Source organism: Durio zibethinus, chromosome 17 (genome assembly GCF_047325235.1).
Source record: "Durio zibethinus cultivar Kanyao isolate XHJ-2024 chromosome 17, ASM4732523v1, whole genome shotgun sequence".
NCBI classification, from domain to species: domain Eukaryota; kingdom Viridiplantae; phylum Streptophyta; class Magnoliopsida; order Malvales; family Malvaceae; genus Durio; species Durio zibethinus.
In genome coordinates this window covers 20,676,922-20,693,510 of record NC_143178.1, presented here as the reverse complement: position 1 = coordinate 20,693,510, position 16,589 = coordinate 20,676,922, and the positions used below count along the sequence as shown (strand labels likewise).

Below are 16,589 nucleotides of genomic sequence, written 5' to 3'. Positions count from 1 at the left end.
GATCAATGATTATTTATGGCAAACATTTAGCTATCAAATTATCTAAGTCCGCTCTGCGGAACGAACAAGATCAGCAAAAAAATGGCGATTCCGATTCCAAGTCGACAACTTTTCATCGACGGCAACTGGAAAGAGCCTATACTTAAGAAACGCATCCCTATCGTCAACCCTACTACCGAAGAAATCATCGGTTTCTTTTTTTTTTCTTCACTATCTCTGTTACTTTCCTTTATTTTTCCTTTTAAGCTTTAGAAAAATGTGGTTTTGTTCATAATACTTTTTTTTTCTTTCTTCTTCTTTTCAGGTGATATTCCTGCGGCGACTGCTGAAGATGTGGAGGTTGCGGTGGAGGCTGCTCGGAGAGCACTTGCTCGGAATAAAGGTAAAGATTGGGCCTTAGCTTCGGGTGCTGTCCGTGCTAAGTATTTGCGTGCCATTGCTGCTAAGGTAATTACAATTTCAGTCTTCCTTTTTATTTCTTAGTTATTACTATTTGCTTTTGCTTTCTCAAAAATTTACCTTTATTAATTGTTATCTAGCTATGGTGTGCGCGCGAATTTCTTGACATAAAAAATTGCTAATTCAACCCTTTTTTAGACTCTACTAGTATGTTTTTACTGTATAGAAAATTTTTGTTTTGGTTTTTTTTTTTTTGTTTTTGGAATTTTGCTATAGAATCAAAACCAATAGCAATAAGTAAAATTATACTAGATTAGAATGATGAAACAATTTAACAGTAATTCGGATTCAATCATAATGGTTGCACATAAAAGTAAAATTGGGAATTTTTTTTTTCATGGAAGGCCAATTGTTGAAAAATGCTGTTGTTTGCTTTTACATCTAAGTAGTTTTACCAACTGTGAAAAAGAGTGATTAAATGGGGCCTCACTTCACTACTTGAACCTGTTTACTGGTGGAAGTAATTGAACTAATGAGTCTCCTTTATCTGAATAATTGTTGTCAATTTTGGAACAACATTTCTGCATTAAAGCCTAATGCGTGAACTTGGGACTAGATTTATCAATCTCAAGGTTGTATTCAAGTCACCAACTTTGCAAAAACTGTAAATTGTGCCCTTTTTCGTATGAAATTTTTTTAATTTCTTAGATTTATCCTTCCTACAGAACAATCTGTATGTTTTCAAGAAACTTATGAATATGCTGTTGAGTTAACAGTCACATCACAAGCTGTTTTTCTTTTTTTTTTTAAATTCCTTGTCATTAGATTCATTACTTAAGTGGACAGAAAGAAATGGTATCACAGATAAGAGTTAATAGCTAGTTGGAATTGGTTTAAGCTAATTTAACCATCTGGGTTTGATTGATGAAGAACTTGCATTTTCTTTTTAAGCTGAATTTCTAACAGAGTTTTCTTTTAACTGTAATGCTTGTATGTTTGTTAGTTTTTGTGATTGTTGTGCTTGTTCTCTCAATGAAAGTGACTGCATTTTTTTTGATGTCATGACCTCTTATTTAATGGGTTTTTTGAATGATACAGATAAAAGAGAGAAAATCTGAACTTGCAAAACTTGAAACGATTGATTGTGGGAAACCACTTAATGAAGCAGAAGGGGACATGGTATGCCTGCAACATATTTGCAAATGTTATGTTTCTATGTTCTGTTGGATTTTAACCTATTTATTTGTGTTTTAGGAGGATGTTGCCGGCTGCTTTGAGTACTATGCAGACCTTGCTGAAGGTTTAGATGCCAAGCAAAACGCTCCTGTCTCTCTTCCTATGAAGGCATTTAAGAGCTATGTGATCAAGGAACCCATTGGGGTTGTCGGTTTGATAATCCCATGGTACTTCCAGCCTGCTGCTGTTGTTTTTCACTTTTTTTTTTTGTCTTAATATTTTGCTGCTTACTGGCCACGATGCGTGTGTTTATTTCGTGATGGAATTATCCTTGAGTGTTGCTGTTCTGCCAGTCACCCAATATTTGTATGAGATTTGTGCTTAAACTGGTCTTGTTCTTCGGTTTGCTTGTTTGTTTTGCCTAGAGCCACTTTCATGCGCTACATAAATTACAAATGAAGTGAATGAATGTGTTGGTCGTTAACTTCTATATCTTCTATTGATGGACCTAGTTGGTAAATAAATTCACTTCATTTTTTCTCCTGATGTTAAATTATAGACTTATCATGAAGGCTAGAGGCTGCACATTTTCAGCACATTTCCTTCCTAAATGCTTTTTAAGATAACTTACGATGATTGTGGTCCTAAATAATCCGAGACCAATCAAGGGCTTGCAATAATTAGGCGAACTGTTATTCATTGTGTAATATTTATGTGGACTTCATGCAGTATTTAATGATGGCGATCTTTATCCTTTGTGGCATGGTGCTGTAGATTCAATGATTCTTGTCATATTGACTTTTAATGGTTACCTTGATATTCAATAAACTAAGAATTGCTTTTCTTTTGTTTTGGAGGAATTACCTGCTTTTGATGGCTGCATGGAAAGTTGCTCCTGCTTTGGCTGCAGGTTGTGCTGCAATACTGAAGCCTTCTGAGTTGGCGTCTGTGTATGCTCTCAATTTACTTGCACCAGTTTTCATGTTCCCTTCTCATTTTTAATAAAAAGTTTAATGGAATTTTGGCTTGCTTTTACATTTGGGATCTATGTTGGCCTTTTCATTTAGTCTGCCTTTCATACTTTATTCCTTTTCCAATTCAGGACCTGTTTGGAGCTGGCAGAAGTGTGTAGGGAGGTTGATCTTCCTGCTGGTGTCCTCAACATTCTGACTGGACTGGGACCTGAAGCTGGTGCATCATTGGCATCTCATTCCCATGTTGACAAGGTTAAATTGATGTTAATCATTTTCTTCAATGTCCCTTTCTACAAAATTGATTTTCATAAGATGTGTGGTAAAATCCCAATTGGGCATGGCATAATTGCTAATGATTAGTTGCTAACAGATTGCATTTACTGGAAGCACAATGACAGGGGTCAAGATAATGACAGCCGCTGCTAAAATGGTCAAGGTATGTTGAAGTTCTAAAATATGATCATTGAGCCTTTTTTTTTTTTTTTAATAATCCAGTGCATAAAATCTTCTTTATGGTTTCTGTGGCAGCCTGTTTCTTTAGAGCTTGGTGGAAAAAGTCCAATAGTTGTGTTTGAGGATGTTGACATTGACAAGGGTTAGTGCCATGTGAATCACTATTTTAAGCCTTCTCGTTACCTGTGTTTCTCATCATAAACAAATTGTTTATAAGATTTTGCTCATATGATACTCTCAATGCTGAAAAACTAGTATGTCTTTATGCAGTTGCTAATCTACTCACCTGTGCTTTTAATAGTTGTTGAGTGGACCTTATATGGTTGCTTTTATACAAATGGCCAGATCTGCAGTGCAACATCCCGTCTTATTGTGCATGTAAGTGCATGGACTAATTGGTTTCTTGTCCTTTATAGAGTTATCAATTTCTTTTTTATATCACTTTACATGTGACATGAGGTTATGATATATATGAAAAACTTTGTTTATATTATTTGGTTCAGACTTGCCACAACTAAGAGGGAACTGGTCCAGTCCATTCATAAACCGGCTAGACTAAGCACATTAGCCAAACAGTACTTTTGGATCCACTTCAGCAGATACCTAATCCAGCAAACCCACCGCGCATAAATCTCAATTTAAAATGCCCAAACACTATTGGGTAAACAATTACTGTGTTATGGGATCAGACCAAACTAATAGAAAGGCAGATCTCAATGGCCCAGACAAAGCTGGTACCTGTAGCTCACCAAAGTCAGCTATCAAACTGAAAAGGCATCAAAATAGAAACCATCCCAACCTCATGGACTCTTCCATCCTTCCTAGCTCTTGTAGATGCAGTAGTTTGCACCTGATCTAGCAGTGAATAAGCATGAATAAATCTCTTTAGTGGCTCCATGTTCATGTGTTATATTTAAGCCTATCTCATCAACTCCAAAAACTGGGTTTGTCTTGGAAAGTTTTCTATATCTTCTTCCTCATAAGTTCATAACCCTTCTTGTATTGGACAGTGGTTGGACAGAAACTATATTCTTTGTGGATTCAAGTAACAGTTCATTCCATAGATCCAAGAAAGGAAACACAATGTTTCTGCTACCATGAGTTTTTGAACTAACTTTGTAGCATCTTCTTTTCAGTTTTTATTATCTTTTTTCTATTTCCAACTCCTTCATGAAGAGTTTGAGTTGACTTTTGTTTCACAGGAAAGTATTGCAGCAGAATTTCTGGACAGGCTTGTGAAATGGAGTGAGAACATTAAAATTTCAGATCCCTTGGAAGAAGGTTGCAAGCTTGGCCCCATTGTTAGTAGAGGGCAGGTAAGTAATTTTTTTTATCTGTATTTCATTTTTTAACTATATATTTATGTTGGATTGGAAAGGAGTTCCATTGAAAGTTTAAGACATCTTTTTGCTTTTTGACCATTTCTTGAGAAAGAGACTAGATATATCAGCACAAAATTAAAACCTATCTGCAAATAGAGAATCTAGTGCACTATAACACATAGCGGGAAATTGGGAGTTAAGACAATTTGGAAGCCTCAATTTTGGAAACTGCTATTTGTGCTCCTACTTAAATAAGCTATGGTCATTCAAATGATTTGCCGTATGCTAAGTTTTCATGCAAATCTATCATATGTCATTTTTTTTATTCTCCATTTCAAATTCTAAATTCAGTGACTGGATGGGATTGATGGAATGTGAGAAATTTTAAATTTATTCTGTTGGCTTGATTGGTCCTTCAAGTGATAGAACTTCCTTTGAAGTAATGTGTTTCTTTTTCAGGAATGTAATTCTTGATTTGGTAACTTATGTAACTCAAAATATCATTATTATGGTAATATCTAAAGGTTCAAATTTGGGAAAAAAATTCATATTAATATTTTATTAATCTGCTGCAGTATGAGAAAGTATTGAAGTTCATTTCGACTGCTAAGAGTGAGGGAGCAACAATTTTGTATGGTGGGGCTCGTCCTGAGGTATAATTCTCTGCTTCTCAATGCTTGGTACTATTCTCAATTTAAAATCCTTCACCATTTCTTATTCATAAAATGCTTGCCAGCATTTAAAGAAAGGATTCTTTGTTGAACCAACCATCATCACTGATGTAAAAACCTCCATGCAAATATGGAGAGAAGAAGTTTTTGGGCCCGTTCTTTCTGTCAAAACATTTACCACTGAAGATGAAGCCATCGAATTGGCAAATGATACCCAGTAAGTTTAAATATACAATTCCCATGAGTTGATCCTTCTATCTGGATAAATACAATTAAGTGTGATTTAGTACTTTGTTTTGTCCTTCCTCTACCTTTTTAACCAACCCCGACATCGACCCCTGAACCAAAAAAAGGGCATATCATTTTGATCTACAGAGTTAAACTAATTTCTTTCTAATATTATTTAGTTATGGTTTGGGCGCTGCTGTGATATCGAAGGATCTAGAAAGATGTGATCGCTTAAGCAAGGTAAGACTTGTGCTTGAAGCATCTTTCAATCCTGCAACCTAAGCCTGCTGTGATAGAGATGCCAGTTATTTTTGCTAATCATTATTTACCTTTGCTTCTTTCATGCAGGTTCTGCAGGCAGGCACTGTGTGGATCAATTGTTCACAACCATGCTTCTTCCAAGCTGCATTTGGAGGCATCAAATGGAGTGGCTTTGGGCGTGAACTAGGGGAATGGTATTACCCAAATTTCAATTTTTGGATACTTATAATCCTAATTACATGCTATATCCTGTTTGTCAAAACTCAAAAGTCAAGAGATTTGAAATTTTCTTCCTGTTTCTATTATGACTGTAATCAGAGGTGTTGTACTGACAGATGAATATCTATTATTTTTGGCATTCTGGCAGGGGACTTGAAAATTACTTGAGTGTGAAACAGGTTACACATTATGTCTCCGATGAACCATGGGCATGGTACCAGCCTCCTAAGCAATGAAGTTCTTGTTGGAATACAAATAAAATTTGCAGGTCTACCAGAAGGTTGATGTGTATTGATGTTTGTGCTAAAAAGATGGAAAGATTCGTCATAACTGAAAAATGAGAGAACCAATTTGTTTTGGATTCTCTGTGTGATTGTTTTCTATGTGTGATTGATTTCGATAGCCGCTCATGTTATGTGATATGCCACTGGTTTTGAGTTTGGAGTTACGTAAAAACATTTTGGCCGACCTGTTTGGAATGTAAATTACAAATGCACGCTACTTAACTAGTTTTGTTTTGCTAGCTCTTAACGTTGGCTAATTCTAAGACTTAACCGAGGCAGGCAGTTGGGTAGGAGCCTTGGATGATTTCAGTCAGACAAGACTGGTTAATTCCAAGTCTTACAACATGTTAATTTTGGACAGAGTTCTATCCTCTCTAGCTACCTGGCCATGATTTTTGCTCATGTCTAAGTCACATGACTTGAGAAAATGAGTTTGGGAGGTTTGCTGTTGAGGGACCATGCAAATAGTGAGGATATTAGCTGCATGTTGGTCCTTAAATTCTTATCAGGTTTTCGTATAGAAGCATTTGCCAGAGCTCTTGGATGGTGTTGCCCATTTACTGTCATCCAAGACCCGGCCACTTGGTCATTATACTGATCCCAAATCATTTACAACAGCCATCCTTCCGGCAAATAGTTCATGCCTCAGCTGCATGAGAGTTGAAGTACACAAATTGTGCTGCCTCTTTGGAAACATGAACTATAAATTCCCAAAATTATGATCCATTTGAGCTTTTTGCCTTGTTAATTTAGAAGCAAATTTAAAGAAATTGAATTGTACTATGAAATTTAAGGCTTCCGCAGGGTTGTGTGTGGGTGTGGCAAACTTGGTGGCCAAAACACCAGTACTTTACTTACATTCAAAGAGTTATTGTTTTAATTTAATTTATGAGAGATTCATAGTTTTGTTATGGGTATGGGAATACTTTCTATTCTATATATATTTTTTCTTCACAAAGATATGAAAGTGAATTGGTGGAAGCTGTGGATATAATGTATTAAGCAATTAAGTAAGTATTTGCCAATGTGCCGTTAGTTCAGTGGCAAAGAGAAAATTTTAGAATTCCAAGGTTTTAGCTTCAAGTTTTATTGTCTTTGAGTTTGATTGTTTAATTATTTTTTAATTTATTAGCTGATTATAAGTGATATATTATATATAAATATAATATTTAACTATAATTATAGCTTTTTTTTTTTTTTATAATTTCATTAAAAAAATGAGAACTAAAATGCTTTGAGCATTTTCTTTTTTAAACGTAAATTTCTCAAAATTTAAATTTTGATTATTAAAATTTAAAATTTAATGTTTTATCAACAAATTATGTAATTTATATTTTTCATACCAAATAATAGTATAACATTGTAACTACCGATAAGTCGTCATTTAGACCATAACGACAACACCAACAATTTTTTAATGAATATACATTTCGTCATCAAGTTTTGTTTAAGGATGCTAACCAAACGACTCTAATGATTATTTTACTTACATTTTTATTAAAATATTATAATTAGTCATTTATAATAAAAAAATTATGTAAAAATTTATAATTTAAAAGTGTAAATTTTACATAATTTTTTGATGAACTTTATATCATGCAAAATTATAATTAGTTAATTCTATTATAATAAATGTAAATAATTGTATTATTTTTTTGATAAAAAAATTTAAAATAAATAAACTATTCAATTTCTTAAATTAAAATAAAATATATCTTATCTAATAATTTAAAATAAATAATTTAAAATTATATATTTAAAATAACCTTAATAAATATCATCGAAAAGACTCAAATTATATTATTCTCTCTAATATTCCAAAGACATCACTTCAATTATAATGTATTTTTTTCCCTATCTAGTTTGTAATTTTTATGGCACATTTAGTTCGCCAAATAAAATAAAAGAGAATGAAGTAAAATAATTATTATGATGATTGGTTCAATAAAAGGCAATATAATAAGAATTAATATTAATATGTTTAGTTTTAAAAAATATTATTGTAATAAGTTTAAAAAATTATTTTATTTTTTGATCGAATCAATTATAATTTATTACAAAATAATATTAATCATAATTAATTAATTTTTTCTCACTTATTATTAATTATAATTAATTAATATAAAATTAGACATAATTAATTAATGAAAATTAATTATTAAAAAATAAATATATTTTACAAAAATTAAATGAAAATAAATAAATAATTAATTAAATTAATAAAAAATCTAATTTTTCTCGTTTTTTTCTTTTTCTTTCCTCTTTCTTTTCTTTTCTCTCTCCCTCCCCATTTTCTTCTTCATTTCTCTTCCTTCCTCTAAAACTAGACTCCCTCACTCTAAAAATCTCACAGCCATTGACAATGCCATTGACTGGCGCTAGCAGCCATCGTCCGCCGCCATTGATCGACTTCGATTTTTACCAAATTTCACCCACATGCTCGTCTTAACCTCTTCTTCACTTCTATCAACTTGATTTTTTTTTTTTTTGAAAATCACCTAGATCTAACTTCCAAGCTCATGGTTTTCACCTTAAAAAACACTATCTTCCGCTGCTCCAAATTTTCTGAAAATGAAACATATCTCTTCCCTCACCTAAATCTTCTACCTGACAAGTTTAATATGAAAGCTCTTCAACCACTACCGGCTTCCTCCGATCTCCCTCTCTTTCTCTCTCTCTCTCTATTTGCTTTGTTTTTTTTTTTTTTTTTTGTGTGTGTGTTAATTCCCCCGTGAAATGATGTTGGTTGTTATTTGTCGGTGATTTTTCGTCCACGGTGGTGGTGGAGTACTGTTCGCCGATCATGGTCTCCAGTATTATGTTTGGGGCTATTTAGAAAAATCAATAAAATACTAGGGACAAAATGGGGTTAAAAACATGTTTCGATTTTTCGGTCTCAGAGAATTGTAAATACCATGAGGGAGCCGATTGCAATTCTGACTTTGATCGGAATTGACCACAAAAATTGGGAATAGACCCAAAATGAAATCCGGATTCAGCCGAACCAAACTCACTGTTAGATCTTTACACGCATGAAAATTATAATATTAATATAATAAAAAGCTAGTGATAATCTTTCAATCCTATTACCGAAAACTTATGAAACAATAATTCAGGATCGAACTAGAGTTTCCTTTGTAACTCATCATGTAAATGAGCTAATTAGAGTAGCATGAACTCACATATCATGTTTCTTGTTTTCTTTTTTCGTTTGATCTTATCTCTCAATGTACGCAAAGAAAAGTAAAAAGAAACAGTAGAAATTTAGACAAACTTATCAAGTAATAACTCCATGATCAGAATTTAAATCAATTTCAAATATAAAAAAAATAAAAAAAAAAACTTATTGGGCCATTATTTGCAAAACTACCATTGATGTGAACCTTTGTCCTTCATATTATCCCAAGTACCAACCTAGACGGTGAAGTGGGACAATTGCCAGTGAGGGAACTGCCCCACCACTAAACCCAACCGATAAGCCCATTTCCTCCTCCCACAGTAACAGAAGAGTAAAAGAACACAAACGCCAGAGAAACAGCCAACATGCACATGGTTATGGCCAGTAGCGGAAATGATATATCAATATTTGGAAGTTAGTTAAATTTGATTTAGATAAAATTTAAATTTAATTTAATTATTATCAAGTTGAGTAGTTAGATTTATTGAGTTAGTCTAGTTAAACATTTGAGTAATTTCATAAATTTAATTGAATTTTTAAATTTTAATATATTTTATTATTTTAATTAAAAAATTTATTATTTTATTTTTATATATTAATTTAAATTCAAATTTGAATTTAAATATATATTTAGATTTAAAATTAAAAATAAAAATCAAATTTATTTTTATTAAAAAATAAAATAAAATAAAATAATTTTTATTTTATATTAAATTTATTATAAATTAAAATTTAATCGATTAAAATCAAATTTCAATTTAACGTAGAACTCAAATTTTTACATGGCTAAGGAAACGTCTTTTATTTATTTATTTATTATTTTATTAGCGTACATGTGGCAAGCAAGACCTGTCTGTCTTGTCTTAGCAAATCCAAAATTCTACTCATTTATCTGACTCTTCAGTCGTCGCCCACGTTTATTTTTTTTTCTCTTTAACTGAAGGTACAGGCATTTTAGGTACTGCTACTGTGAGCTTATTTGGTTGGTAGTGTATGGCTTAATGTTTATCGAAATTGTACATCTGGGTCATGTTTAGAATGTGAATTTAGTTTGTTTGTTAGTTTTATAAAGGGTACTCTTACCCTATAGGAGTTCGTTTTAGCAATTGGTGTGCATTGGAGGTCTGGGTTTTTGTTGATTTGGAGATGGGGAGCTCAGAGGAGAAGGTGGTTGCTGTGATCATGGTGGGTGGACCAACTAAAGGTATGGCTGTTATGTTCTAAAGATTGTGCAGAAATAAGTTTTTACAAGGGAAATTTTTAAACTTGGATGTTATGGCTTGTTTATAAGTCCGTTTGGATTATTTGGATTGGATATAAAGTTTGTTGGCTATAAATAATGAGATCCCCTGTCTTTGTTCTTTGGTTTATGTTTACAACTTAAAGTCAAATTAGTGAACTTCTTTCGTTTTCAATTATTTGTTTGAGATTTCAGATTAATATTTTGAATTTTTGGACTGAAAAGTGGAATGCATTTGTTATTTCCCTTGCATATTAGTCTGGTCTAGCAGTAACAATTTCGATTCAATAATAAGTTTTGACATGTAATCAGTTTGAATTCTGTCGGAATTTTGCATATTGCAGGCACTCGGTTTCGTGCATTATCATTGAACATCCCAAAGCCTCTGTTTCCTTTGGCCGGACAACCTATGGTTCAACATCCAATTGCTGCTTGTAAAAGGGTACAATGTTTGATCTATTCTAGTAGAATATAAAAATGCATGTTTTACATCATCTAATTTCTGCTTGTGAAAGGGTATAATGTTTTATAGTTCTGGTTGTATTAAGATCAATGCGTCTGTTGTAGATTCCAAACCTAGTCCAGATCTATCTGGTTGGTTTCCATGAGGAGCGTGAATTTGCAATGTATGTCTCAGCAATATCTAATGAGCTAAGTGTTCCTGTCAGGTAACTTCTTCTTTTGTACTCACTTAAATATATGAATTCTCATGAGGGGATTGATATGTCTTTATGATTGATTTATCCTAGTGGTGATCCTTTGTTTATACTGCTATTAGATACTTAAGGGAAGACAAGCCTCATGGTTCGGCTGGTGGACTTTACAACTTCAAAGATCTGATCATGGAAGACAATCCGGTTTATTTCTTAACCTGTTTCCTTCATAGAGGCGTATCCTTTTGTCTTGGCACTTGTGATTAAATAGACCAAAATATAGAGAAAAATGCTGACCGTAATTTGCACTGTTTGTTTATACATACTTCACTTTGACTTACTAAATTAAATGTGTTGTGTGCTTTTCTTGTTGCAGTCTCATATTTTCGTGCTGAATTTTGATGTTTGCTGCAGTTTTCCACTACCAGAAATGCTTGGTAATCTTCTTTACAGTGTTTGAACCCTTAATGTATTGATCTTAATTTTCCGATTAGAATTTCTTGTTGATATTATGCTATCATGCTTTGTAGTATTTTTTTGTGTTGCCAAAATCTCTGAAGTTGATATCTTAGGACTAAATTGTAGTTGACACTAATAGAATGACAAGGAGGATATTGATTTTTATTTATTTTGTCTTTCTGGAGGATTAATCCTGCCTTTTACCCTTTTTTTTTTTTTTACATTCACAGAGGCTCACAAAAGATATGGTGGTATGGGGACTATCCTAGTAATCAAGGTTGGTCAGCAGACTTGCAAGATGTTTATGATAAGGAAATTTCTGTCATGGCGTGATCTTTTAGTACTGATATGTTCTTGTGTAGTTTGGCCTCATTCTTCTTCTCTTTACAGGTTTCAGCGGAGTCAGCCAGTCAGTTTGGGGAGTTGGTAGCAGAACCAGTCACCAATGAACTGTTACATTATACAGAGAAACCTGAAACTTTCGTATGTGCAGAATTAGAGATTCAACTACAATTTGGCAAATTATCTATTTTTTGTTATTTCTTTGAACGTTTAAATCTAATGGGTGCTCTGCTCTAATATCTTGTCGTAATGCAGGTGAGTGATCATATTAATTGTGGTGTCTATGTATTTACACCAGATATTTTTACTGCCATCCATGGTGTTTCTTGTCAACGGAAAGACAGAGGTGGTGATACAAGATGTTTAAATGAAATTTGTGTTTTTAATTTCAAAGTTGCTAGATGTTGCAGCTCTGTTCACCTTTGAAGCATAAACAGAATGCACTGGCCGGTTCTGTTATTAGGGGATCATTTTTAACAATAAATTTATTTTTCCTTTTCTAGTTATGCCAGCTTTCCACATCATGATCCAATAGAAAACTTACCCTTGGCTTGTATTTCATTACATCTGAATATCATTAATCTTCATCATGCTGAAATCTGAATTCATGTTTTGCTACCTGTAGCCAATCTGAGACGTCTCTCCAGCTTTGAAGCCCTCCACTCAGCTACAAGGTATGCTCGTAGCAACATTAGGTGCACTCCATTCATTTTTCTCTTTCTTTGTCCTTAGGAATCACACAAGTAAAGTTGTACTTAGTTTATGTTACTTCATGTCTACCCCCATTCACATCTACCTGTGCAGATTAATTTATCATATGTGGAATGCCATGTTATTTCACATTCTCCATACGTTCTGATGCATCAATCTTGTTGTTAAGATAATATGCAAATAATAGATTAGAAAAATGCTACTATATGCTCTCCTTGGATATATGAAGTTTCATATTTTAAACCTGCTTTTTTCAAAAGCCATCAAAAAGTCCATTTGAATATTTGACATGTTATTTCTTGTTATCTTTCTGTGGGGTGTTATGACTTTATTGCTACAATATCAGTTACTAGGAAGAAAAAAAAAGGGGGGGGGGGGGGGGGGAGGAGGGAAACAAGTTCTATATTGAGGCTTTACAGTAACAGTTGTTTTCTAGGCTATAATGTAGCTATATAGATGAAAACATACACACAATAGATGCACACTTTCAGTGTTTAGTGCAGATGGAGTTGGAATCTAAATAAAACTGGATCATGCATGTATTTTCTAGGGGCTGTTTGAACCAGTATTGTGACTTTACGTACTGGGAGCTGCCTGCTGTGGGCATTCTTTCTCACAGAGAAATCTTAAAATATCTTTATTTTGAATTTAATTTCTTTAATTTGTTGGTACACTTATCATTAGCCCATTTTGGATCCAGCTGAATCCAGATGTGTATCTCAACATGTATGCTAATACGAGTTCCTTTATCAGGAATCTTCCCTCAGATTTTGTAAGGTTGGATCAAGACATCCTGACTCCTTTTGCAGGGAAGAAGCAGTTGTATACATATGAAACCATGGATTTCTGGGAACAAATTAAAACCCCTGGGTAAGCCAGACCGATGCATATATGGTGCTATTTGTTTCAGTAGCTTCCAGTTCTTTTTTCTTCCCCTTCTTTATTCTGTATCCTAGTGTTTGTAGTTTTGTTTAATGAAAACAGAGAAAATCAAAACCAAAACATCCAACAAAAGCAAGACTCAAGTGGGAACTGGGAATCGCATAATTAAAATGAAAAAAACAAGCATAATTTCCCCCTCGAGTAAACCTGGTTTTTCTATGTTAATATCTGCAGAATGTCCCTAAAATGTTCTGCTTTGTATCTTGCCCAATTTCGGTTCACCTCTCCCAATCTTTTGGCTAGTGGGGATGGAACAAAAAGTGCTACCATTATTGGTGATGTTTATATTCATCCATCAGCAAAAGTACATCCAAGTGCTAAGGTAACATCCTTCCATTACTTTCTGATCATGTTGTGTGTGCAGAGTAGAGCACTGCTGCTCTAGGTAATTGTCTAGTACGAAGTTTGCCTTGGTTAATGGAATTGTAAAAAATTTAGGACCTTCTTCATAGATGTTTTATCCCCCTCAAGTTCTTGCTGCAGTTCCATATATCAGACCCGCTTCAAATGGATGACAAAGTGTATGGTAGATGGCTGTGATTGTTGGGGGAAGGAACGTGCATCAGAATATTTTCTGATACTTATATACTATTTTGCATTCCTTGAAAGCTTTAATAATAATAATAATAATAATAATAATAATAAGGGATAATGTTGCGAATGGCCTTTGAATTATAGTGAAGTATTTACTGTGATACATGAATTTAAAAAATCTCTAATGTAGTACTTAAACTATAAATATATTAAAAAATGTGGTATTTCGAAGGTTGTTTGTTGCCACGTGTCAACATTTGGAATTAACCATGTTAGGATGAGTACCATATTAGTTAACAAACTCATAATTATCACATTAGAGATTTTTAAAGTTCAGGTATCATATTGAACATTTCACTATAATAACATTAACCCTAAAAAAATAATAATAATATCTGAAGCCCAATTAGAACCCATAGAGAGTGAAGGACCATTTGACACCCAAGATGGTGTTACTTCTTTCAATTATATGAATGTTCTCTTTCTTTAGTGGTCTGTGTTATCTTTGGGATTGACTAGTCTGCTACGTTGTGAAACAGATTGGTCCCAATGTTTCAATATCTGCTAATGCTCGTATAGGAGCAGGTGTAAGGCTCTTCAGCTGTATCATTCTTGATGGTGTTGAAATCATGGTATGTAACTGAATTCAATATTTTAATGTGTGTAAAAGTGTAACCTGAGTTTGCCTTGAACCTGACTTGTGTAACCATTTTCTCTGTTTTGAGTGATGACTCGTGTTTGTTCTGTCCTCAGGACAATGCAGTTGTTTTACATGCGATTGTCGGATGGAAGTCTTCTATTGGGAAATGGTCCCGTGTTCAGGCAAGTTTAACTCATATTTATTTTTACATGATACTGATGACAGAAAGGATGTTGAATTTGTATTAACCAGTTATATGCTACTTTTCTGATGAATTTTTATTGCCTTGATTCATTGATGATGTCATAATTAAGTAAAAACTCTGGTGTTTGATAATTATATTAAGTTCAAGTAAGGGATGTCCTTCGAACTGTAATGATGAATAGCAGTGTCAAGATTGAAAACCGAAATGCTAGATCTTTTATGTCATTCATATCTCAGTCGACAATATCCCTTTCAATTTGTCTTTTCCCAATTCAATTAGCTTATTAACTTCATGAAATGAAAATGAGTACTTTTTTTAATCTTTCTTACATGCTCTTCAACCTGCCATTTTGTGCTAAATTCGAGCGACTTGTTGCAGGCTGAAGGGGACTATAATGCCAAACTTGGTATTACAATTCTTGGTACTTGGAAACAATGCCACTCTTTTTATTAGCTTCATTACTTGTCGTAAGCTAATTTGTTACTCACAATGCTCAATCTGGTATTTGCAAATTTGTTGCAGGAGAAGCGGTGGTTGTTGAAGATGAAGTAGTGGTCACTAATAGCATTATCCTTCCAAACAAGACACTAAATGTCAGTGTTCAAGACGAAATTCTTCTATGATACCCCTACCATCCATTCCCAATTTGCCAAGGCTTTCTCCTGTCTGCCTCAATGGTCATTTCTCTTTGGTTTTTTTTTTCAAGTTGGAAAATCAGAGAGTTTCATAAGATAATGTGCCAATATGTAAATTGGCATCTTTGAATTAGAATAAAAAGAATTTTGGTTGTTGGATGATTTATTTTTGTTTAGTAATTTTTTAAATGTTAGATGTGGACACTTAATTTTGTTTGGATAATAATTTACACACGAAACTTAATAATTTATATGTGAATCTTAATTTCATCTGTATTTGGAGATTCGTCTAATTTTGGCCCATTTTAAAATCTCAATTGAACTTCATTTTGATGTATGTGGGTTTATGATTTAGAACATTTTAAAGTGCATAATTCATATTAGGTCCAATCTCTATTATTTGGTTTGCCTGTGACTTTGGGCCTAATGGGATTGTAAACCTAAGTTCGAATTTAATATCTTTGGGCCAAAGCCTAAGATTTTAACCTAGAATTCATACGAGATACCAAGCTTTTTTTTAAGATTTATTTAATTTTATTAAAATTAAAAGAACAAATAAATTGAAATAAAAAGAATAAAAATTAAAAAAAATAAAAAATGGGTAAAAAGGGAAGTCACTGACATCCGAGGGGACCATTCGACCTTTATTTTTTTGCAAACCCCATGCCCCAAGTGAAGTCCACCCCTTGACTTTTTCTTTCAATCTTGGTAGAGTCTTCAACATTTTCTAAAAACTCGATTTAAGCCAAAATGGAGAAAATTGAAACTCTAAGACTCTGCAACCACCCACGCAACATGAGATTTGGCCGTTGGAAAGGCTATTGGCAGTACCTTGAGACTTTCAAAATCCCATAAGACTAGGGATTTAAGATATTATTTGGCTCTATAAATAATAAATTGAGCTTGAAAGAAGATCAAAGAAGAAAAAAAAAACTTTTGCCAAAAAATACCTAAAAATTTTTTTTTTGAAACAAATACACCTAAAGCAACAACAAAAAAACCATCCCTATAAATGAGGAATCACAACACCAAGAACAAACACAACAACAAAAAAAAAAAGGTT

The 16,589-nt window shown here is 33.3% G+C and overlaps 2 protein-coding genes across 2 annotated transcripts; both read left to right on the top strand.

Annotated features, from left to right (window-relative positions):
• Positions 1-6,226, top strand: LOC111283149 (aminoaldehyde dehydrogenase 2, peroxisomal-like). Its single transcript, XM_022871581.2, has 15 exons — positions 1-190; positions 305-447; positions 1,498-1,578; positions 1,654-1,802; positions 2,433-2,525; positions 2,678-2,801; positions 2,920-2,985; positions 3,078-3,144; positions 3,304-3,380; positions 4,205-4,318; positions 4,900-4,977; positions 5,061-5,212; positions 5,403-5,463; positions 5,572-5,678; positions 5,852-6,226. Exons 1-15 carry the CDS (start codon positions 82-84, stop codon positions 5,937-5,939), a joined length of 1,509 nt encoding a protein of 502 aa, XP_022727316.2. The 5' UTR covers positions 1-81; the 3' UTR covers positions 5,940-6,226.
• A 3,807-nt stretch (positions 6,227-10,033) lies between these two features.
• Positions 10,034-15,720, top strand: LOC111289197 (uncharacterized). Its single transcript, XM_022880041.2, has 15 exons — positions 10,034-10,369; positions 10,750-10,847; positions 10,973-11,073; positions 11,184-11,262; positions 11,435-11,495; positions 11,748-11,794; positions 11,908-12,000; positions 12,115-12,205; positions 12,485-12,533; positions 13,324-13,440; positions 13,687-13,834; positions 14,586-14,678; positions 14,800-14,868; positions 15,270-15,312; positions 15,414-15,720. The coding sequence occupies exons 1-15, from the start codon at positions 10,312-10,314 to the stop codon at positions 15,512-15,514; spliced, it is 1,248 nt and encodes a 415-aa protein (XP_022735776.1). The 5' UTR covers positions 10,034-10,311; the 3' UTR covers positions 15,515-15,720.
• Positions 15,721-16,589: the final 869 nt, after the last annotated feature.